The sequence below is a fragment of the Lissotriton vulgaris genome, chromosome 5 (genome assembly GCF_964263255.1).
Source record: "Lissotriton vulgaris chromosome 5, aLisVul1.2, whole genome shotgun sequence".
NCBI classification, from domain to species: Eukaryota; Metazoa; Chordata; class Amphibia; order Caudata; family Salamandridae; genus Lissotriton; species Lissotriton vulgaris.
The window spans coordinates 2,029,059,117-2,029,080,968 of NC_141693.1; the positions used below are offsets into that span (position 1 = coordinate 2,029,059,117).

Sequence of the window (21,852 nt, forward strand, 5' to 3'; positions counted from 1 at the left end):
TACCTCCCTTAAAACAGCTTCAGTACCCCCTGCATGGAAACATGCAATGATATTGCCCCTGTTAAAAAAGACTAATGCAGACCCTAGCATTCCATCTAATTTTCGCCCAATCTCACTTCTTCCGGTGCTTTCTAAAATCATGGAAAAACACATCAACTCCCAACTGTCAACCCACGTTGAAGCAAGTGGATTATTACATCCATCTCAATCCGGGTTCAGACGTGGCTTCTCGACTGAATCCACTCTGCTAGGGGTCTCCGAAAACATCCGATGCCGAGTTGATAAGGGGGAAACCGTGGCACTCATTTTACTTGATCTGAGTGCCGCATTTGATACGGTTTCCCATCCCATCCTTATCAATGCCCTCAGATCATCTGGGATCATCGGCACAGCTCTCAACTGGTTTGTTAGCTTTCTTTCAGATCGCACCTTTCAATTTTTCTCCTCGTCCTCTGCTTCTCAAACCTTCACATCGGCGTACGGGGTGCCGCAGGGTTCCATCTTGAGCCCCTTGCTATTCAATTTGTACGTCAGACCTTTGGCTACTATTGCTGAGCAAGCTGGGCTCACTATTTACTCGTACGCCGATGATACCCAGGTTATCTACTCCCTTTCCTCTGACTCTCACTCCCCCTCCTCTTCCCTCTGTACAGGACTGAGCAACATCGCAGCCTGGATGTTGGACAATAAACTGCAACTAAACGGGGGAAAAACAGAGGTTCTTCTGTTCGGTCACAACACCACCTTATGGGGACCTCGGCAATGGCCTGTTCAAATGGGCCCTTTACCTACCCCATCCAAAACAGCTCGCAACCTCGGTGTCATTTTTGACGATCAACTATCTATGAAGAACCATGTGGTCAAAACTTCATCCACTTGCATCACTATCATCAAATGGTTGCGAAAAATCATTTGGATGCTTCCATTGGACACTCAGAAAACTGTGGTCCAGGCCCTTATCACCTCGAGACTGGACTACGGGAATATCCTTCTTCTGGGAGCCAGTAAAGAGGTGACGCGTAAATTGCAGACAGTCCAGAACATGGCTGTGCGACTCCTCTGCAAATTACCTAACATTTCCTCAACCTCCAATGCCCTTCGCTCCCTGCACTGGCTCCGAATTGAAAATCGGACAAAATTTAAGGCCCTTTGCATCATTCACAGAATAAATTCTGGTCTAGCTCCACCTTATCTCAACCCCTTGGCACAACTATACCATCCCCCTCGCAATTTACGATCTTCTAACCAACACTTACTTTCAGTTCCTAGAATTAAAAAAGCCAGAATGGGTGGCCGATCTTTTGCCTGGCTGGCCCCCTCACTCTGGAACTCTCTCCCCCATAAGACACGAACTGAATCCAACTACCTTAGGTTCCGCAGACAGGTAAAAACCTGGCTATTCAACATCTAATAATTCTCTTCTGACTTTCCCCCCTCACCTTTTGGTTTTAGCGCCGGGAAACCTACGGGTAGCTGAGCGCTTTAGAAACTTAATTATAATAATAATTATAATAATAACAGACCACAAGGGGATGGGATTTGCGTAGTGTTTGGTACTGTGAGTGATATGTACTGACACTTTTGTTTTGTTTGCAGACAAGCTGTTCTATATCTACACCTCCGGCACAACTGGGATGCCCAAAGCTGCCATAGTGGTGCACAGCAGGTGAGCATGTGACTGGGGGTTGTGGAGAGAAGCGGGGGCTGGGCACAGGGTGGAAGGGGTCATCGATGCATGAGCCTGGTTTAGGAGAGCATCGGTGCAGTTGGTGTGAAAGAAAAAACTGCTGGGGATTAAAAGTACTCGCGTGGAGCCAGGAAGAGTGTGTGTAGGTGGTATTTAAGAGTGAAGGTGAGGGGTCGGTCACTCCTATCGATTCTTTTGTCTCGTTCTCAGCTGTAACTCTTTCCCACCTAATTGTGGCCTCTCTCTACACAACTGTCTCTTTTATCTACTCTCATCGTGACATCTCTCCATCTGTCTATGGCTGTCACTCTTATCTACCTCATCATGGAATCTGTCTGCAGCTGTCTTTCTTATCTGCCTTATCGTGACCTCTCTCCCTCTATTTACAGCTGTCAGTCTTTTCTACCTCATCTTGTCTGTCTAAGGCTGCCACTCTTTTTTCTACCTCATCTTGAGCACTCTCTCCCTCTCTGTCTATAGTTGTCACTTCCCTACTTCATCTTTGCCTCTCTGACCTTCTTTATCTAAGGCTACCGCCCTGGTCTATCTCTGGCGGGTTCACTCATTTTACCTTCCCAGGCTCTTTGTCTGTCTCCTTGTTGCCTCTCTCGCTCTTTCTTCCAGAAGCACTCTTCTCTCTTCGGTCTCAGTCCTTCGCTCTTCTCTCTACAGTACATTATTACTTCTGTCACCATCCGCTTGCTGACTCCTTCTCCTCCCTTTGGCTGCAGGTATTATCGCATGGCTGCTCTGGTGTACTATGGATTTGGGATGAGGTCTGATGACGTGGTGTACGACTGCCTCCCTCTGTATCACTCAGCGGGTAAGTGCAGCCTAACATCAGAGGTGCTTTTGCTGTTCAATCGTTGGGTAGGTAGGCAGGCAGGCTCCTTTCCAAATTGACAGGTACTGTGGTTTTGTGGTGAGTGATGGCGAGACCACGGTAAGTGCTATTGTGTCGAGAGAGCTCCTGTATGAGGTTGTCATGTGTGCCTTGGGGTGTGCGACTTTGGCTGCAGTTAGCAAGGATAACCAGATGGAAAGCCAGTAATTTTATGATTGGTGTTTTCTAAAATAAATTATTTTCCACCGTCTATTCTAAAGGATAATAGTTGACAGCTCCTCTTTAATAGAAACAGCTTTGAGCATTGAGTATCATCATTGTATCACCCTGAAATAAATGGCCTGGTCGAAAGACTTAATTGTACCATAATGGACATCTTGAGGGGGGTTTGTTTCGCCTGAATGTGACTGGAACAAGCCGTGAAAGAGGCTGGTGATGCCTACGCAGTTACCTAGTGCTATGACAGGTTTGGAGTCTTTTAAAACACTGCGTAGAAGGAATGATGCCACTACGGTGTGTCAAGTTTGGCTTGTTCATTCTCAACAGGTTGGGACTGATGATTATGCTTTGAGGGTTTGGTTTACAGATTTGCTGCGTAACAGCAACCACAAAATCCATTATCCACTAAAATGATGGTGCTTGGGTATGTGGTGAACTGCTGGGATGGGTCACTAAAAGGCCTTCACTTTTTTCTGTTCCTGTGAGGGTCACAGGATGTCTCTGCTCTACTACTCTTGTAGCAAATGCGCATATGACTGTATTTGTGCTCAAGTCTGCCTGCTTTGTGCTATTTGTTTCAATCCAGTTGAGCAAGAGTTGAAATGTAGTGTCTGGAATGTTGACTTGTTTCCTGGGTGTATGTGTTGGGTGTGAGAAGTTGGCCTGGTATATAATGCTCACTAATTCTAGTGATCACTTTGTACCATGCCAAGCAACCCTTATGATGATTGGTTGTAATTCAACCTTGTAGACCAGTTATCCTAGTGGTAACGTGGACAAAGCAGTCTTAGGCTAAACTCTGAAAGGCATGTGAAGCCAGCTGTAATACCATACACAACCCCCTTGAATACCAAATGAAAGGGACACCACACAGATATATATTGAAAATATATATTGATTTATTAACTAAAAATATCTCCTGGTCTCTTTATGAGCACAGAAGCACAAGCGTTAAATCACAAGACAGTTTAAAATACACAAAAGTTGCACAATATGGATGAGCCCTAGGGGCCACCTAAACCATATACTAAGAAAGTGGTATAAGAGATACCAATCGGAATGGGAACAGGCCTATGGCCTTGGGAATCGCTGGAGCTATTCGAGACTATCAATGATTAAGTCGGGAAAGGCCCGCGGGACTCGGGTGCAGTGTTCAAAGTGCACGCACTTTCCAATGTAAAGTCTATGGTGCGTAAAAAGTACAAAGTTAGATAGTTAGGAACCTTCCGAGTGACCTAGAACGCTGAAATTTAAGACGCAGGCCCTTGAGATGTGTACCAGTGTAGGAACACCGGCGGAGCTGAGTTACCTCACCCACAGGAAGCGGGTGCACAGGGTCGAAGTAGTGTCGGGTTTCGTCACGCTGGTCGATGGTGCTTGGAGCTGAAGATGCTGCAGGCGGCTCGATGTGAAGAGTTCCGGTGGTTCCAAGGATGGATCTGAAGTTGTGAAGACCTGAAAGCAGAGGGGACAGTGTTCAAAGTCACTAGCCAGTGACTACCGTGGAACCAGATTGGAACCAGGCGATGTCGGGTGCAAACAGGCGTTGTCGTGTAGCTTCTCTCTGCAGCCACGTGGACACCGGGGGTCGAGGACGTCCAGGAGTCGGTCACGAGCTGTCCCACGCAGGCTTCTCGCTGTTGGCGGTGTCGGCGACCTGATCGGAGCAAACAGGCCTTGGCTAATGCAAGCCATGCAGGAATCGAAAAAGGCTTAACACTCGGACCAGCAAGGTCAGAGCGAGTGCTCCTTTTCACAGGAGCTTGGGTGAGTCTGGAGCAACCAGACCCGCTGTGTAGTTCGTCGGTTTCGTCGCCAAGATGGCCGCTGACCACGTGGCTAGTGGCCGGGAGGCACAATGCAAAAGGGCCCCACGCAGATCGTGGAGATGCTGGGGGGCTGATCTTCGGTGCAAGGGCTGCTCGATGGTGGGGGTTCTCAGTCCCCAAAGCACAACGTCGAGGATACCTCAGAAGCTGCGCAGTCAGCTTTTCGAGTGTCTTCCAAGAGGTCCGGTCCCACGTCACTCGGTGCCTCCACGGGTCCCTTCTTTGCAGGGACTGTGGATCGGGCTCTGAGAGGTCTGGGAGTCTGGTTCTTGTCGGGCTCTGGGCTCGGGCTCCGGCGGGAGGCGGCGACAAAGCAGACGTCGAGTTGCTGGTTGGTGCCTGTGTTCACAGGGTGGCCACTCCTAGGCCACAAGGGAGATTCTCTTCAGTCTTCTGAGCAGCAGAATGACGAAGTCCAGTCTTCTTCTTCGTGTAAAGTTGATTCAGGATGATCTGCTGTGCAATGGCACTGCTCCCACTCTTATTCCCAATCTGAGGGGTGGATCACCTACTAGGTCCCTCCTCTGGGAGGAACCAGGAAGGGGGGCGATTACACCCCCTTTCCTTTGTCCAGCTCCTCGCTTGGCCTGGGTCTAGAAAGCCCCAGGACCGGTTTGGACTGGCTTATGCACGGGGACACCTTGTGTGCCCCGGGCATGTCTGATTCTATTCAGCCCTGTCCTACCCAATACACAAAACCCTGTCTGGGGTGGTGCTCGCACCTCCCAAGGCAGGAAACCCTTTGTCCAAGCCTCCCTCGCTGGAAGGACTCCCAGCAGCAGGAGGTCAGACTCGTGTCTGTGGTGGCAGCATCCATTTTGTGATGCTGAGGCTCTGGTTAACTTTAACCGGGGTTAAGGCTACACACAGGTCGTGTCCCTCTAGAAGGGTGGAATGCTATCCCCGTCGACAGAACTGTCGAGGGGATAGTATTCCAATTCGTATGACACCTTACTCAACATGTTTTGATAAAGCCAAACCAAAGATAGCATTTAACCGCGAGGATTATAAAGCACTTAAGAGTATATGGTATGGCAATATCCCGGAACAGCTTAGGGAGTGGTTCCCGACAGCTGCAGACAGGCTCAGCTCATGCTAGAGCACCATCTCACATATTTCCAAGCACTCTGCCTCCAGGATTGATGAGGCCTTCCATAGGAGTGGCTGATAGGAACATATGTGTCCAGTTTAAGGTTAGATATAGGGATACTATATCTAAGTAAGAGGTGATTACACCAGCTTACCCCAGCTGAGTGATCAGCCAGTTGTCAAATATGGAGGCCAGGCCAGGGGTGGCACAATACATGCTGCAGCCCCTGGTAGGCCTTGGATGCACCTATGCCCTGGGTACCTTGGGTACACTGTTACAGGGGCCAATAAGGTGAACCAGTTCCAATTGTGTATGCACCTAAGGTACATGGAGTCCATTTTAAGGAGAGAGCAATTAGCCTGGGGCCCTGAATAGCAGGATCCCAGGCCAACTATGTCAAAAACCAGCTAAACACCAGGCAAAAAGTTTGGGGGTAACCATAGTCAGATATCCACCTTCCTACATAGGGTAGATTTTATGTGTTGCTATTTAAAATGAGCAGTTGGTAACGCTGTCTGTCGGACCCAGTTTCGGGTCCACATGGCAAGCAGGGGTTACTGGGCCGCATCTGTGGGGGTGCGGGGGCAGAAGCCCCGTTACCGCTGATGTCCCAGGTTTTTACCTAATACAGCACTGCAAACTCTGTGTTAAGTAGACCCTTTCCGCACATGACTGTCAGGGTAGCGAGGGTGCGCTGTCCAAGGCTTCTTGGGGGTGTATGAGGGGTAGCATCTAGAACTGAGACAATTATGCAACAGACAATAAATGCGGTCCAGCCCACTGCCTTTCTTTCTAGCAAAAGAGAAGTACTTTAATTCCACACCAAAATGTAATGCTTCACAAAGTAAGGTAGTCAAGCACAGGGTTCTAATATGAGTGTTACAGGATTATGATCACAGAGAATAACTGGTGCAAGCTCACTGTTGTGGGTGCTGGGTGTGGAGACACTCCCACGGCGCGGGTGCTGGGTGTGGAGACACTCCCACGGCACGGGTGCTGGGTGTGGAGACATTCCCCAGGGCGTGGGTGCTGGGTGTGGAGACACTCCCCACAGCGTGGGTGCTGGGTGTGGAGACACTCCCCATGGCGTAGGGTGCTGGGTGTGGAGACACTCCCCACGGCGTGGGTGCTGGGTGTGGAAACACTCCCCACGGCACGGGTGCTGGGTGTGGAGACATTCCCCAGGGCGTGGGTGCTGGGTGTGGAGACACTACCCACGGCGTGGGTGCTGGGTGTGGAGACATTCCCCATGGTGTAGGGTGCTGGGTGTGGAGACACTCCCCACGGCGTGGGTGCTGGGTGTGGAAACACTCCCCACGGCGTGGGTGCTGGGTGTGGAAACACTCCCCACGGCGTGGGTGCTGGGTGTGGAAACACTCCCCACGGCGTGGGTGCTGGGTGTGGAGACACTCCTACGGCGTGGGTGCTGGGTGTGGAAACACTCCCCACGGCGTGGGTGCTGGGTGTGAAGACACTCCCATGGTGTGGGCGCTGGGTCTGTCTCATGTTACTGTGGCACGTGAGCACATCCATGGCATGTATCTCGTGTTACTGTGGCACCATGAGACGCACCCATGATGTGGTTGCTGTGTGAAGGTCCGAGTATTGTTTTGCACTCTTACATTTCATTGCTCAATGAGCTAGCCATATTCTCTCTCTTTACGCTGCTAGGATAGTGCTTGGTTTTGTAGAAATCACCTCTGGGAGCTCTAAGCTGTTAGCTCCTGAACCGTGGCGCAAATTCCCCTGCGGTGCGTGAGTTCTATTGAGTGGGCGGGGACGTGTCGGCCAACGGACGTGCACAGCACTACCCAGGTAGTGCTTGCAACGGCCGTTGGCCGACGCGCGCACGCAACTGGTTAAGCTCTCTTATCTGGACATGTCTGTTTATTGGTGAGTGTGCACCTCCCCGGCCTTGACCTACTCTCGTCTCTGCCCTCAGGTAACATTGTGGGCATTGGGCAGTGCCTCCTGAACGGACTCACGGTGGTAATTAGAAGGAAGTTCTCTGCCTCCGGCTTCTGGGATGACTGTGTCAAGTACAACTGTACGGTAAGTGAGGGGCACAATTTGGGGTTCAGTGAGTAAGGGACGAGTGAAAACAATGAGTGAGGAGCCACTCGAGCACACTGAGGAAGGAATGACTTGGGGTTCGTGAGTGAGGTGTTATTAAAGGAACGGCAAGTGAGTAAATCCAGACATGGTGAGTGAGGAGTGACCCAGGGCTCTGTGAGTGAGAAGCGACCTGGGGTTCGGTGAGCGAGGAGCAACCCAGGGCTCGGTGAGCGAGGAGCGACCCGGGGCTCGATGGGCGAGGAGCGACCGGGGTTCGGTGAGCGAGGAGCGACCGGGGGTTCGGTGAGCGAGGGGCGACCGCGGGTTCGGTGAGCGAGGAGCGACCGGGGGTTCGGTGAGCAAGGAGCGACCGGGGGCTCGGGGGGGGTTTGGTGAGCGAGGAGCGACCGGGGGCTCGGTGAGCGAGGAGCGACCGGGGGCTCGGTGAGCGAGGAGCGACCGGGGGCTCGGTGAGCGAGGAGCGACCGGTGGCTCTGTGAGCGAGGAGCGACCGGTGGCTCTGTGAGCGAGGAGCGACCGGAGGCTCGGTGAGCGAGGAGCGACCCGGGGCTCTGTGAGCGAGGAGCGACCGGGGGCTCGGTGGGCGAGGAGCGACCGGGGGCTCTGTGAGCGAGGAGCGACCGGTGGCTCTGTGAGCGAGGAGCGACCGGTGGCTCTGTGAGCGAGGAGCGACCGGAGGCTCGGTGAGCGAGGAGCGACCCGGGGCTCTGTGAGCGAGGAGCGACCCGGGGCTCTGTGAGCGAGGAGCGACCCGGGGCTCTGTGAGCGAGGAGCGACCCGGGGCTCTGTGAGCGAGGAGCGACCCGGGGCTTGGTGAGCGAGGAGCGACCCGTGGCTCTGTGAGCGAGGAGCGACCCGGGGCTCGGTGAGCGAGGAGCGACCGGTGGCTCTGTGAGCGAGGAGCGACCGGAGGCTCGGAGAGCAAGGAGCGACCCGGGGCTCTGTGAGCGAGGAGCGACCCGGGGCTCGGTGAGCGAGGAGCGACCCGGGGCTCGGTGAGCGAGGAGCGACCCGGGGCTCGGTGAGCGAGGAGCGACCCGGGGCTCGGTGAGCGAGGAGCGACCCGGGGCTCGGTGAGCGAGGAGCGACCCGGGGTTCGGTGAGCAAGGAGCGACCGGGGGCTCGGGGGGGGTTTGGTGAGCGAGGAGCGACCGGGGGCTCGGTGAGCGAGGAGCGACCGGTGGCTCTGTGAGCGAGGAGCGACCGGTGGCTCTGTGAGCGAGGAGCCACCGGAGGCTCGGTGAGCGAGGAGCGACCCGGGGCTCTGTGAGCGAGGAGCGACTGGGGGCTCGGTGGGCGAGGAGCGACCGGGGGCTCGGTGAGCGAGGAGCGACCGGTGGCTCTGTGAGCGAGGAGCGACCGGTGGCTCTGTGAGCGAGGAGCGACCCGAGGCTCGGTGAGCGAGGAGCGACCCGGGGCTCTGTGAGCGAGGAGCGACCCGGGGCTCTGTGAGCGAGGAGCGACCCGGGGCTCTGTGAGCGAGGAGCGACCCGGGGCTCTGTGAGCGAGGAGCGACCCGGGGCTCGGTGAGCGAGGAGCGACCTGGGGCTCGGTGAGCGAGGAGCGACCCGGGGCTCGGTGAGCGAGGAGCGACCCGGGGCTCGGTGAGCGAGAAGTGACCCGGGGCTCGGTGAGCGAGGAGCGACCCGGAGCTCGGTGAGCGAGGAGCGACCTGGGGCTCGGTGAGCGAGGAGCGACCCGGGGCTCGGTGAGCGAGGAGCGACCCGGGGCTCGGTGAGCGAGAAGTGACCCGGGGCTCGGTGAGCGAGGAGCGACCCGGGGCTCGGTGAGCGAGGAGCGACCCGGAGCTCGGTGAGCGAGGAGCGACCCGGGGCTCGGTGAGGGAGGAGCGACCGGGGGCTCGGTGAGCAAGGAGCGACCGGTGGCTCGGTGAGGGAGGTGCGACCCGGGGCTAGGTGAGGGAGGAGCGACCCGGGGCTAGGTGAGGGAGGAGCGACCCGGGGCTAGGTGAGGGAGGAGCGACCCGGGGCTCGGTGAGGGAGGAGCGACCCGGGGCTCGGTGAGGGAGTCGCGGCCTGTGGCTCGGTGAGGGAGTCGCGGCCTGTGGCTCGGTGAGGGAGTCGCGGCCTGTGGCTCGGTGAGGGAGTCGCGGCCTGTGGCTCGGTGAGGGAAGAGCGACTCAGGGCACAGTGAGGGAAGAGCGACTCAGGGCACAGTGAGTGAGGGGCGACTCAGGGCACAGTGAGTGACGGGCGACTTGGGGTGAGATGAATGAAGGCCTTCCAGATTGGGGGCACGCAGTGTGGTGAGCCCCGCCTGGTTTGGGATGCACACTCTTGGGGCTCGCACTGCATGGATTAGGGGGGCCGCAGGCGCAGCGGGTGTCATGAATCACCAGGTTACCAGACACACCCCGCTTGAGATCCTCTCGGTTCGCATCTGGTCCAGAAGACACCCCTTGGTGTTACATTGGGTTAGGATGTCTTACTAGGTTAAAGATCACAACAGGGTAGGGGGTCATAACAAGTTAGAGGTTGAGGGTGGAGGGCATAGCCAGGTTAGGGGGGTCGCACCAAAGAGAGGCCACATTGTCAGGACCACACTCTTCCAGGTAGGTTGTGGGGGGCACGAGGCTAGAGGCTCGCTCTTCCTGTGGAGTCTGCACTTGGTCAGGGGTCCTACACTCTCCCTTTGGGGGCTGCACTGGGTTAGGGGTTGCACACTCTTCCTGTGGGGGCTGTACTGGATCCCTCCTTGTAGCCCTCTGGTCCTCTCTTTTTGTGTTCCTCACTCCTCATGTCCCTCCTTGTAGTCCTTGAGTCCTCCCTCATTCGGTCCCTCCCAGCTGCCTTCACTCTGGGTGCCACTTCGGTTAGAGGGGGCTCCAGGTTAGGCGCTACATCAGGATAAGGGCTTCTCTTCCTGTGTAGGAGCGCCCCCGGTTAGGAATACGATAAGCCTGCCCTCACAGTAATCCTGTGTTTTTCTTCCCCAGATTGTCCAGTACATCGGTGAGATTTGTCGGTACCTCTTGAATCAGCAGCACCGGGACGTGGAGCGGCGGCACCGGGTGCGCATGGCACTCGGCAACGGGCTGCGCCCATCCATCTGGAGGGAGTTTATGGCGCGCTTCTGTGTGCCCCAGGTGGCTGAGTTCTACGGGGCCACTGAGTGCAACTGCAGCCTGGGCAACTTCGACAACAACGTGAGTGTGGGAGCGGGGGTGCTGGGTGGGACTGTGGGGTGAGCCGAACCATGGCCTAGTCGTGTGACTGCGGGGTGAGCAGGATCCTGGGGGACAGACTAGTCCAGTCGTGGGACTACGGGGCGAGCAGGTACCTGGTGTCAGACTAGTCCAGTCGTGGGACTGTGGGGCGAGCAGGTCCCTGAGGTCAGAGCAGGGTGTGCTGGCTCCTGGGGGACAGACTAGTCCAGTTGTTTCTTTCTGAGGTTGGAGGCCTAGGATTCTTTCACCTCAAGTGGTAAGAACATGTGTTTAGATTGAATCTTCGAAGTCTTCGGCTCGAGGCATGATGCATGTATGGAATCAGCGGCTGCCAATTTCCATGACCCATCTCCGTTTTCGTGTGGAACTGCTGGGGACAGGGACATCTTAAAAGTTTTGGGGGCCTCGGGGCCAAACGTATTTTGGGGACCCCTGTTTTGAAAAGCTTTGATTTTTATGTACCAGTTTCAGCTCTTTCATGTCGTCTTTGGCCTGGTCACTGACAGTGCACAGGCACACTGGTCCAAATTCTAAATGTGTTTACATCCAATATTCAGGGATAGGGACGTGTGTTTTCAATATTGTAACAATGCAGCAGCAACCCACTAATATCGCTACAAATAATCTCTGTGACACCCTCCCATTTCTCATCTGTGAGGTCCTGTGTTTATCTAAAAACATTTTTATGGATGTTGCATGAAACTCAAACGCTACGGTTCTCTGCAAATGCGCTGTAATAACCTCTCACACATCACCCACAATAAAAATATATTTAAGGAAAATGGTATTCAAAACAATATGTTTAAGAATTAATCAAGGCCATCAGGGCGAGACCCAGCAGACCAGAACTGGCCCCATCAGGATGCTCCCTGAAAGCCTGGTGCCTTGGGCCCACTTTTCCGTGCCTTCAAATGTCTCTGGGTAGGGGACGCTGTACTCGGAAGGGTGCAGGGTAACAATGGATGAAAGACTCTGCCATGGGGTCTCACTTCGATGGAGGCGACTGCATCCCGGGCTGTCTTGTCTGAGTAATGTTGGTGGCCTTCTAACTTAGGCAAAACTTGGCTTCCAGTTTTCTAACAGATTTACACCCAAGCAAACTAGAATTACTTATTAATATTCAATTTATTTATTGCTTTTCCCCCTGCCTTTGGGGAAAAGAATAAAATGGCTAAGAGGTGTAAGTACCTTGACAGGGTGAGGGGTAAAATAAGTCAAGACACAAGACAACCGTTTGAGATGTAAACATAGTAAAAGATGGAGGTCGTTCAATGTATCTGTAAGGACTCGGGATCTGATGGAGAACACAACTAAGTCTCATATTGTCCCTCAAGGTGTTCAACGCATCACCATGCATTACAAATGAAAGAACGCCTGTGTTTATCACACAGAGTAGGTAGGTGAGAGGGGGTGAAACTATTCACTGTAGGAACTGGTGATTCGGAGTGTATCGATGTCAAACCTATTAGTCCATATTCAAAATCATCTCAATGCAAAACTGCGTGCGAGCCAAGAGTAACATTGTGAAATCTCTCATTATTCCCCAAGTCTCTGCGGTACTTGGACACAGCGATGTTCTGTTCAGCAGCTGCACTCGCTGTCTAAGCAGGACAGTGCCTTATATATTCCACTCGTCGACAATATCATAAGGTAGAGCTCCCTCTTTTCATCCAGGATTCTCCTAGGTAAGCTGTAACTCTTTCTGTGGCATCTTTCCTTGATCTCCATCCAGTAGTCTCCTAGGTAAGCTGAAACTCTTTCTGTTGCATCTATCCTTGATCTTCATCCAGCATTTTCCTTGGTAAGCCGTTACTCTTTCTGTAGCATCTCTCCTTGATCTCATCCAGCGTTCTCCTATGTAAGCCGTAGCTCTTCCTGTAACATCTTTTTTTGATCGCCTTCAGTGTTCTCCTAGGTAAGCCGGAACATGTTCTGTAGCATCTTTCTTTGATCTCCATCCAGCGTTCTCCTAGTTAAGCCGTAGCTCTTTCTGTAGCATCTTTCCTCGATTTCCATCCACCATTCTCCTAGGTAATCCTTAACTCGGTTTGAGGCATGTGTGCTGTAGATACACATTCTTTGCATACTCCTGTCATCTAGTGTTGGGTCGGATGCTTGCAAGTTGTTTTTCTTCGAATAAGTCTTTCTCAGTCACGAGGTAAGGTGACTCCTCCTTTCGGTGATAGTGCGAATGTTTATCAACTCCATTGTTAGATTGTTTTCTTTCTGCCATCTGGTTTGGACGTGGTTTTTGGCACGATAGTTTGAAACCTTCCTTCTGGTTCCCCTTGGTGTGCAATCCACTGTACCCTTGGCAGTATTGTTCTTGTACGCGTTTCTCTTTTCTCTGTGTATCGTGTAGATTGAAAAACTCTCCACCTTCGGTTGAGGAAACATTGTGCGCAGCCTTTGATACTTCGGTTGACTTCTACTCCGTTCCTTACTAGACAGTCTCCTGCCAATGGAACGCACTTTGTTTCAATTCTGTCCTTGGTGTCACTCCAAGTACCCTCGCACTGACCTGCATATAGTCTGCAACTTGTGCCTCTCATCGGAGCATAAAGAAGAGGATTGCGAAACTTGTCGATCGTTCGATCGAAAAAGGACTTTGCAGGATCTTCTGGCTCGACGAAGATACATGCAATGACAAAACATTGAGTACACTCCAGATATCTTCGGGGAAGATACCGAACACAAAGAGTTGTAAGCGGCGGAAGAGGAGGAAGCCTTCTCTGTCCCAGAATCGGATTCCGAGCTGGAAATAGAGTCTGAAGGCATTCCACTGGGACAGGCTGCCATGAGTAACAAAGCTCCTTTGCCCTCAAACTCTCTTCGATTAAGTAAAAGGCTTCTCGACCACCACTGCCTTCAGGCCATGGTCAGCACTGAGGCGATGTTTCCGACTCGCCCCACCCTTGGGCCCGGCACCAAAACAGTTAGGCAAGCTTTCCAGCTCGGGCCGAGTCAAGGAAAGCCACCTTCAGAACTGAAACCTTGGGCTCTAAAAGACAAAACAGACCAATCCGGTTTGGCACCAAAACTTTCGGCACTGAAATCAAAAGATACCCTTCAAAAGCCTCCATAACCTATCCTGCACATGAAGAAGAAACTGGACCCTAAACAAATGAAAATGTATATTAATCCAGATACTAGACATATATTGGCTAAAGGTGTGACACCTTCCAAAAGAAAAGTTGGCTCAGAGGACACTGGCTACAAGCCCTATCTATTCTATTCCTCAATCCCCCTCCACCATCTTCACCGCTACCAACATTTCCAGGCTCAGACCCTTAACACATAACACCTCCGGGGTCTCCACTTACACAACCTGGTATAGGGGATGATGACGATGACAATAGTCATTTACCAGCAGACCCATGGGATGACTATAATATCGATCCACCCATGGATAATGATTCTGAATTATATCCTTCCTGCGAAACCATCACCTCCTGATGACACGTTGCCTATTAGGAGTTGATTCCAAGAGCAGCAGCTTATCATGGGGTTCCATTATACAAAGAGTCTTTAGAAGGAGACTTTTTGTTTGAGACACCAGGTTCTACACATAGAACAAGCCCATGCCTATGTTAAAAGGCAGGGTGTGACAGGCCGATGACATCATTAAGGACCCTGTTCTTGCCCGCATACTAACTCCTAGGGTTGACGGAAAATACAAACCTCCACCGGCTGATCCCATTTTTATTAAGGGACAGTTGCCTTTAGATTCTTTAGTAGTATCTAATGCTCGCAAAAGAGTAAATTCACAGAGTTCAGCAGATGCACCTCCCCCAGACAAGGAGTCTAAATCGATCGATGCATCTGGTAAGAGTCGCTGCTCAATCCGCTAACCAATGGTGCATTGCCAACACACAAGGCCCACTGGGACGAAAGGGAAGACCTGCTCCAACACCTCCCAGAAGAGCTTAAAAAGAGAGCGCAACAATAAGTGCAGGAAGGCAACTAATATCCAATTCCTCCATTAGATGTGCTTTCGATGCTCCTGTCGCTGCAGCAAGGGGAGGAACACAAGCATTCTCCTTAGACGACATGCATGACTTAGGATTTCAGGATTTAAGCCAGAAGTTCAGCAGTCTATCCTCAATACTCCTTTTGACAAAGAACACTTTTTTGAACCTCAAGTAGATGAGGCACTAGAAAAAATGAAGAAAGACACAGAAGTAGCGAAGTCTACGGGAGCTCTTCAGTCCCCTTCTAACAGAGGCTCCATGTGGCGTTCATTTTATAGAGGTAGGTCCAAAGTTAATTCCTAAGAGCCGAATGCCTCCTCATCTAAATCCAAGATACAGCCCTCTCCATCGAGAGGTTTCTATAGAGGAGAGCAAGGAGGAAACCATTTCAAGGGTAAGAGTATTGGTACGCCAACATGTATCTCTCCTTCTCCCAATAAGCAGTGACTCCCCCGATCATTTTTCACCTGTCGGGGGAAGACTTCAACAATTTCTCGCCATTTGGCAATCCATAATATCAGACAAATAGGTAATGGACATTATCCAACATGGTTATTGCCTGGAGCTTACCAACAGTCCTCCCAGTATTCCATCTCACACTCACAAACTCCTACAGCTCCTCAAACAAGAGGTACAAACTCTTTTAACAAAGGGAGCTATAGAACCAGTTCCATTACAACACCAAAGGCCAGGGGCTTACTCTCTATACTTCCTAATCCCCAAAAAGGACTGGTCTCTGACACCAGTATTGGACCTCCGGATGTTAAACCTGTACATACTGTCGGAACGTTTCCACATGGTCACGTTTCAACAAGTGCTTCTACTTCTACAGCAAGGCGACTTTATGTCCACACTAGTCGTAAAAGACGTAAACTTTCACATTCCTGTTCACCCAGCACATCGCAAATATCTCAGATTTGTGATAACGGGAAATCACTATCAGTTCAAAGTATTCTTATTCGGAGTTACTACGGCTCCCCGAGTATTCACCAAAAGTCTAGCAGTGGTGGCAGCTCATCTCAGAAGACGACAGATTCATGTCTTCCCATATCTAGAGAACTGGCTCATCAAAGCCAACACACACCATAAGAGTTTACAACACACTCAGACTATATTAGACCAATACGCAAAAGTCTCAACTTCAATCTCACAAATACAGTTTCATCCCAACAAATTCTTAACAGTCAGGACTTTCATGCAACTGCAAGGAATTATGGCATCATGCATTGGAATAGTGCCTCATGCAAGATTACACATGCGTCCCCTACGTGAATGCTTAGCACGCCAGTGCAGTCTGTCACAGGGTCAGTTAACAGATTTAGTGTTGGTAGGTGGTTGCACCGATCACTCTCTGCTGTGGTGGGACCCTCAAAATGTATCAAAAAGGCGGTCCTTCATCGACCCTGCTTCACAAATCGTACTAACCTCAGACGCATCTCTCACATTTTGGGGTGCTCATCTATGGAATCTAAAAATTCAGGGGCTGTGAGACAACAAGCACAAACGTCTACACGTCAACTATCTAGAGCTCCTAGCTGTGTATCTAGCACTAAAAGCTTTTCAGCCTCACTTCATAGGAAAAGTTGTCCTAGTCCGAACGGACAGACATGTACTCTGTACAAAAACTGGGGGAACGTAGACACTCTCTCCAGCTCTCACACCTTTCTCAGACCATTTGGCATTGGACAATTCATCACAGAATTCATCTTCTGACAGAACACCTCCCAGGAGCAAATAATCAAATTGCCGACCTCCTCAGCAGGATGCGGCAACAAATACATGAATGGAAACTTCACAGGCGTGGCCAGCCAGGCAACATGGCTGACGCGACTCTCTAGAGCTCTGTCTGCAGGGCCCTGATTTATCCTGAAATTTCCCTGAGAGAGTGGTTTTAGCTCGCCTACATCGGGCGGAACAGGTGCGGCATTGAATGTGGAGCCCGCCGGTGTGCGAGACGGCAGTCATCGAGGCCGCAGCGGAGGGGAATCGGCCGCTAGACTGCGGAGGCTCGGGGGAGCAAAAACTGCGCGAAACCTGGGCGGGGCCTGGACGGGCAAGGATGCCCCTGAGCCCGGCTCTGTGGTGGAGGCGGAGAAAGCCGGACCTGATCGGCGCCGCGGACCCCTGTGCGGACCGGCAGTGCGCAGCGGCGTCCCTGGAGCGAGAGGCCAAGTGACCAGAGGTGCAGGGGGAGGCCGAGAAGAGGGCCGAGAGGCGAGGCCTTGCAGTGACTGAGCCCGAGGTGCCGGGAGCAGAGGAAGGTGAGCCGCGTTTGCCAGCAATACGGAGAGGCGAGGAAGCCCCGCTGTGCGTGCCCCCAGGAAGACTCGCAACGAGAAGAGAGAGGCGGAGGTGGGGATCCGGCCAGCGGCGAGCCTGAAAGCTGGTGGCAGAAGAGAGGAAAGCAGGGAGTCAGGCTGCAGCGCGCCCACCCTGGAGCTGGTGTACACTACGGGCTCACACCCAGGCTGAGAGAGGCGGCGGAGAATCGGCGGACTGTGGTGCATTGCGGAGGCTCAGTGGCGGGCAAGAGAGGTGAGCGTTCACTGCGGAGACATTGGGGCATGGGACACCGCGAACTGGCTGACTAACGGCTCCGGGGGCATAGACGCTGAGGCCGGAGCCGAAGGGCAAAGCGTAGGCACCAGCCACTGCAATCCGAGCAAGGGGGCACAGCAGGACTGAGGAAATCGGGGCAGCGAGGTGCAGAGGACGCGGCGAGCCGCAAGTTACGTTCTTCGGGCGTCATTTCGCCTCGGGCGCCATTTTGTACGTCCGCATGGTCAGAGGTCCCTGTCCCCTGGATCGCTTCAGTCGTTCCCCCTGCTGCGGACGTCACTAGGTGCTGAGACCGCGCCAGTAGCACGGAACCGAGTGGAGAGGGGAACACCCCCCCTCCTGTATTACTGGAGCAGGGGTACACCTAAGAGCGTTGCTGCCCACAGTCACATGCCATGCTGCAGACTGGCGTCCATTGAGAGGCCGTAGTTAATCAGTGCGCCAAGCGGCTCCTAAGAACCCGAGCAGAGGCGCCAGGCGGCAGTCCTACTGCAGCTAATCCCCAATCGACCAGCGCGCAGCCCCACCTGGGGGCACAAGCCTGATCCCCCTACTGTTCGGTGCCTTGTGGGAGAGCTGCAAGAAGGAGACTAGATCCTGGTGAGCGCCTGGGATACAGCTTGCTGGGCATTTACTGTCTGCGAGGCGCTGCAGAAGAAGTCGAGAGACACGGCTGAGTGGCGGAGAAGGAGACACGAGGTACGGGGAGTGTGACTGGCCGCAGACTGCGCTGAAGGGGCGCCATTTTGACTCGGAAGCCACTCTAGGTGCCCATGTGATGATAGGCCCCTGTCCCTAGACTGCAACAGTCTATCCTTTTGCTGCGGGAGGTAAGCGGCCCACTTGTGTGGCAGGCGCTGGGGCGCATTTGGGAGGACATTGTTGTTTGCGCCCCCACACCCACCCGACAAGAAGTGCGCGCTGAGGCTCTGGAGCCAGCCTATGCGGTGAACAGTTCCTAACCGCCCCAGAGCAGATGCCCACTGGAGAAGGCCTACTGTAGCTCATCTACGTTTTGCCTGTGCGCAGTCCGGCCTGCCGGAGTAAGACTACTCTCCCCACAGCCGCCAATAGGAACAAGGCGGCCCAAGGAACACTAGAGAGAGGATTGCGGACTGTCTCTCCCGGCCCCACCTGTTGAACAAGCCTGCTCCACCTGCAGTCACAACTAGCGACCGAACTGGCCAGGGAACTATTGGAGGAAGGCTGCTGCCTGTACACGCTAACCCGGATGGGAGACGGCTCATAAAGAAGTCTGGGAGTAAGACTGCGAGGTGCGCTGTCCTTGGACGTCTGGGCATCTCATCCCAACAGGTGTCCCCCTAATCGGAGCACAGTACCGGTAGATTGGCCGATAGAGTGGGAGCTCATCCTCACCCCCTGACGTCGCTCCTGGGCCCGCAGACAGTCGTGTTGATGCCCACGGCGCAGCAAATTGTAATGGGCAGGCTTCGGGACAAAACACAGACGAGGCAGCAGGACACGGGTGGCCCAGACATCCCGCAGGAGCAGAGGCGGATGGCCATGGAACCCACGGCTACTCTTGTGGCCAAAATGGACACGGTTCTAGCGGCGGTGGAACGCATCGGGACGACCTTGGAGCAAACTAAGTCGTCCCTGGAAGGGCGGATTGATAAAGTCACATCTGACTTCACGCTTCTGCACGCGGACCACCGTAAATTGACAGAGTCAGTCACGGAACAACGCCAAGTGGTCCGGGAACTGCAGCCTGTGGTGCGCAGCCATGCCTCATCCCTGCAGGACCTGATTGAGAGAGTCCATGCGCTAAAGGACCGCGCGGAGGATGCGGAAGGACGCTCTCGGCGCAACAATGTCCGAGTGGTAGGCCTGCCAGAGGGGGAAGAAGGGACAGACCCTGAAAGATACACGGAGACATGGCTGCGGACAATTTTACCGGCTGGAGTGCTGTCCCCTCATTTCGTGGTGGAAAGAGCGCACAGAGTACCAGCGCACGCCCAGAAGCCAGGAGCTAGACCCTGCCCGTTTTCTCTTCAAGCTCCTCAACTACAGAGACCGGGATACGGTGCTCAGAGAAACACTGAAGATGAGTGACCTTCAGGTGGGCAACAGTCACGTGAAGCTTTTCCCGGACTACACAGCAGCAGTGCAAAGGAGGCGTGGCTCATATATGGCAGTGAAGAAGCAGCTGCGGGACCTGGAACTGCCCTACCCATTACTGTTCCACTCTCGTCTGCGTGTGGTCTCCAAAGACGGCACTCGCTTTTTTGAGGCTCCGTCGGAAGTCTGGGACTGGCTAGAGGAGACTGGGCCGTGGATGGGAACGCGGCCGACGGGCCTGGAAGACGGCCGATGGCAAGAGCAATTATTTTGTGAACCTGCCTTTGTTCGTGCCTGCGTCCTTCTTTTCCAACCTTAACCGGATCCTACGCGACTTTATCTGGGGCGCATCTCGACACCGCCTGGCTCTCTGGAAACTGTTCCTCCCTACAGACAAAAGTGGATTAGCCGCCCCCTGCTTTGAGCACTACTACCTGGCAGCACAGCTCCAGTGGATTGCCCGCTGGTTAGCAGACAAGGGGAGAGAGGACACTGCCACGAGCGAGCCGGCCTACACCTTGGAGAGGATCACTGCGCTGTTCCACCCGTTAGCGGCCAGGGCACGCCCCACCCCACTACTGCTAGGGGTGGCGTACAAATGTTTCCGCAGGGCACTGCACCTCACGAGGAAGGTGCTCCCATACGCACCGGCGGTGCCACTGGAAGGCTCGCCAGGAGGTGAGGGTGTCCTCACACGCCGCATGCTAATTCAGTGGCAGGACGAGGATGTTCAGACGCTAGGTGACTTATACCAGGATGGAGCTTTAATCCCATTTGAGACGTTAATCGCAGAGGCTGGGCTCCCCCCGGGGGTTCCTAATGCACAGATCTCTCACGGCCCGAATGGCGTCCGGATGGGGCGAAATTGCTGAGGAGCCAGCGCAGCACTTAACGTTGCAATACCTGCACGTCATGGGCTGGGGAAGGCATCTAATTAAATGGTTTGTCGCATCCTTACGGATACACACGGAGCTAGATCTGACTCCTCTCCGCGGAAAGTGGGAGAGGGATATGGGACGTACGTTGGCAGACAAAGAGTGGGAGAAAATTCTAAAAAGCCCGGTGCGCATCCCCAGAAACATGCGCTTTCGCCAGATCCTAGTATATATAGTTCACAGGGCCTATCTCACCCCGACTCAATAAATAAATACTTTCACAGGGCGGACGCGTCTTGCCCCCGGTGTGGCGAGCTGAATGCGGACCTCCTTCACATTCTGTGGCACTGCCCGGGACCCTGCACTTACTGGAGAGACATCAGTGTCCTGCTCACGCAATGCACTGGCCGCACAATCCCTTGTAACTGGCCTGAATTTCTCTTGCATCATTTCAAGAGGTCGCCCAAGGACAAGGCATCGTCCCGGTTTCTGGATCTGGGGATGGTAACAGCGGTGCGGCTCCTTACAAGGAGGTGGAAGGCAAGCGACTCGCCCAGCGTGAAGGCATGGACCCTGTCGCTCCTGTCGTGGGCCCGAGCAGAGTGGACTGCCATTCGGAGGGAGGAAACAGTGGGGCTCCGCAGGGAGCCCATGGCGGAGTGCTGGGAGGGCATGCTCAAGGCCCGGCAGGTGGCAGGGGCTGGCACTGCTGAGGGGGCAGAGGGGGACTCAGTAACCATGGTGGGTAGTAGAAGGGAGAGGTGCGCAGCGAACACCACTGACGCGCAGGCTGGTGCACACCATGGGATTGCAGCGAGGATGTAATAGAAATGGAGACACACGCACACACATGATTAAGGGGTGAGGCGAGTCAGCAAGACCGAGAAAAGGGGACAAACAACATAAAGAAAGGGAGGGGGGAGGCAGGCCTCTGGAATGGGAGCGGGGGGTGCTTTATACTGTAACGTGATGACAATGCCGTCTTTTGCTGTTCTTGTTGTCTTGCAAATGTTTTGATTGCGATTGAGTTACAAATGTAAGACTTGTTTCTCAACGCAGAAATGGGATGCAATGACTCTTGTACGCTGCGGGCATGCCTGGGTGCCCAGGACCTAACCGCATGCCACACAGGTGTGAATGTAGCAGCGCCCTATTGACTTGCCGCACTACCAGTGCACGGGCAACTAGACACGATTGTAGAACTATCTGGAGGTTAATGGTACACCCAATGTAATGTTAAAAATAAAAATGCCAATAAACAGAGTTGACAAAAAAAATGAATGGGAACTTTACCCCCAGGTTCTCCTTCCATATTTCCAAAAAGGGGATTACCACAAATAGATCTATTCGCCACAGCAGACAACTCAAAACGCCCAAACTTCGCCTCCAGGTTCTCACACCCTCTATGCAAAGGCAATGCCCTATGGATCGATTGG

General features: G+C 53.5%; 1 protein-coding gene across 2 annotated transcripts in view; it reads left to right on the top strand.

The window, feature by feature from the left end:
- SLC27A4 (solute carrier family 27 member 4) overlaps window positions 1–21,852 on the top strand; it is a 127,939-nt gene that overhangs the window by 53,727 nt on the left and 52,360 nt on the right. For both annotated transcript variants that reach the window (XM_086924924.1, XM_086924925.1), the window contains exons 5-8: window positions 1,597–1,666; window positions 2,419–2,510; window positions 7,612–7,721; window positions 10,702–10,911. In XM_086924924.1, the coding sequence (XP_086781050.1) occupies window positions 1,597–1,666; window positions 2,419–2,510; window positions 7,612–7,721; window positions 10,702–10,911 (482 nt within the window). The remainder of the gene's footprint in view (window positions 1–1,596; window positions 1,667–2,418; window positions 2,511–7,611; window positions 7,722–10,701; window positions 10,912–21,852) is intronic.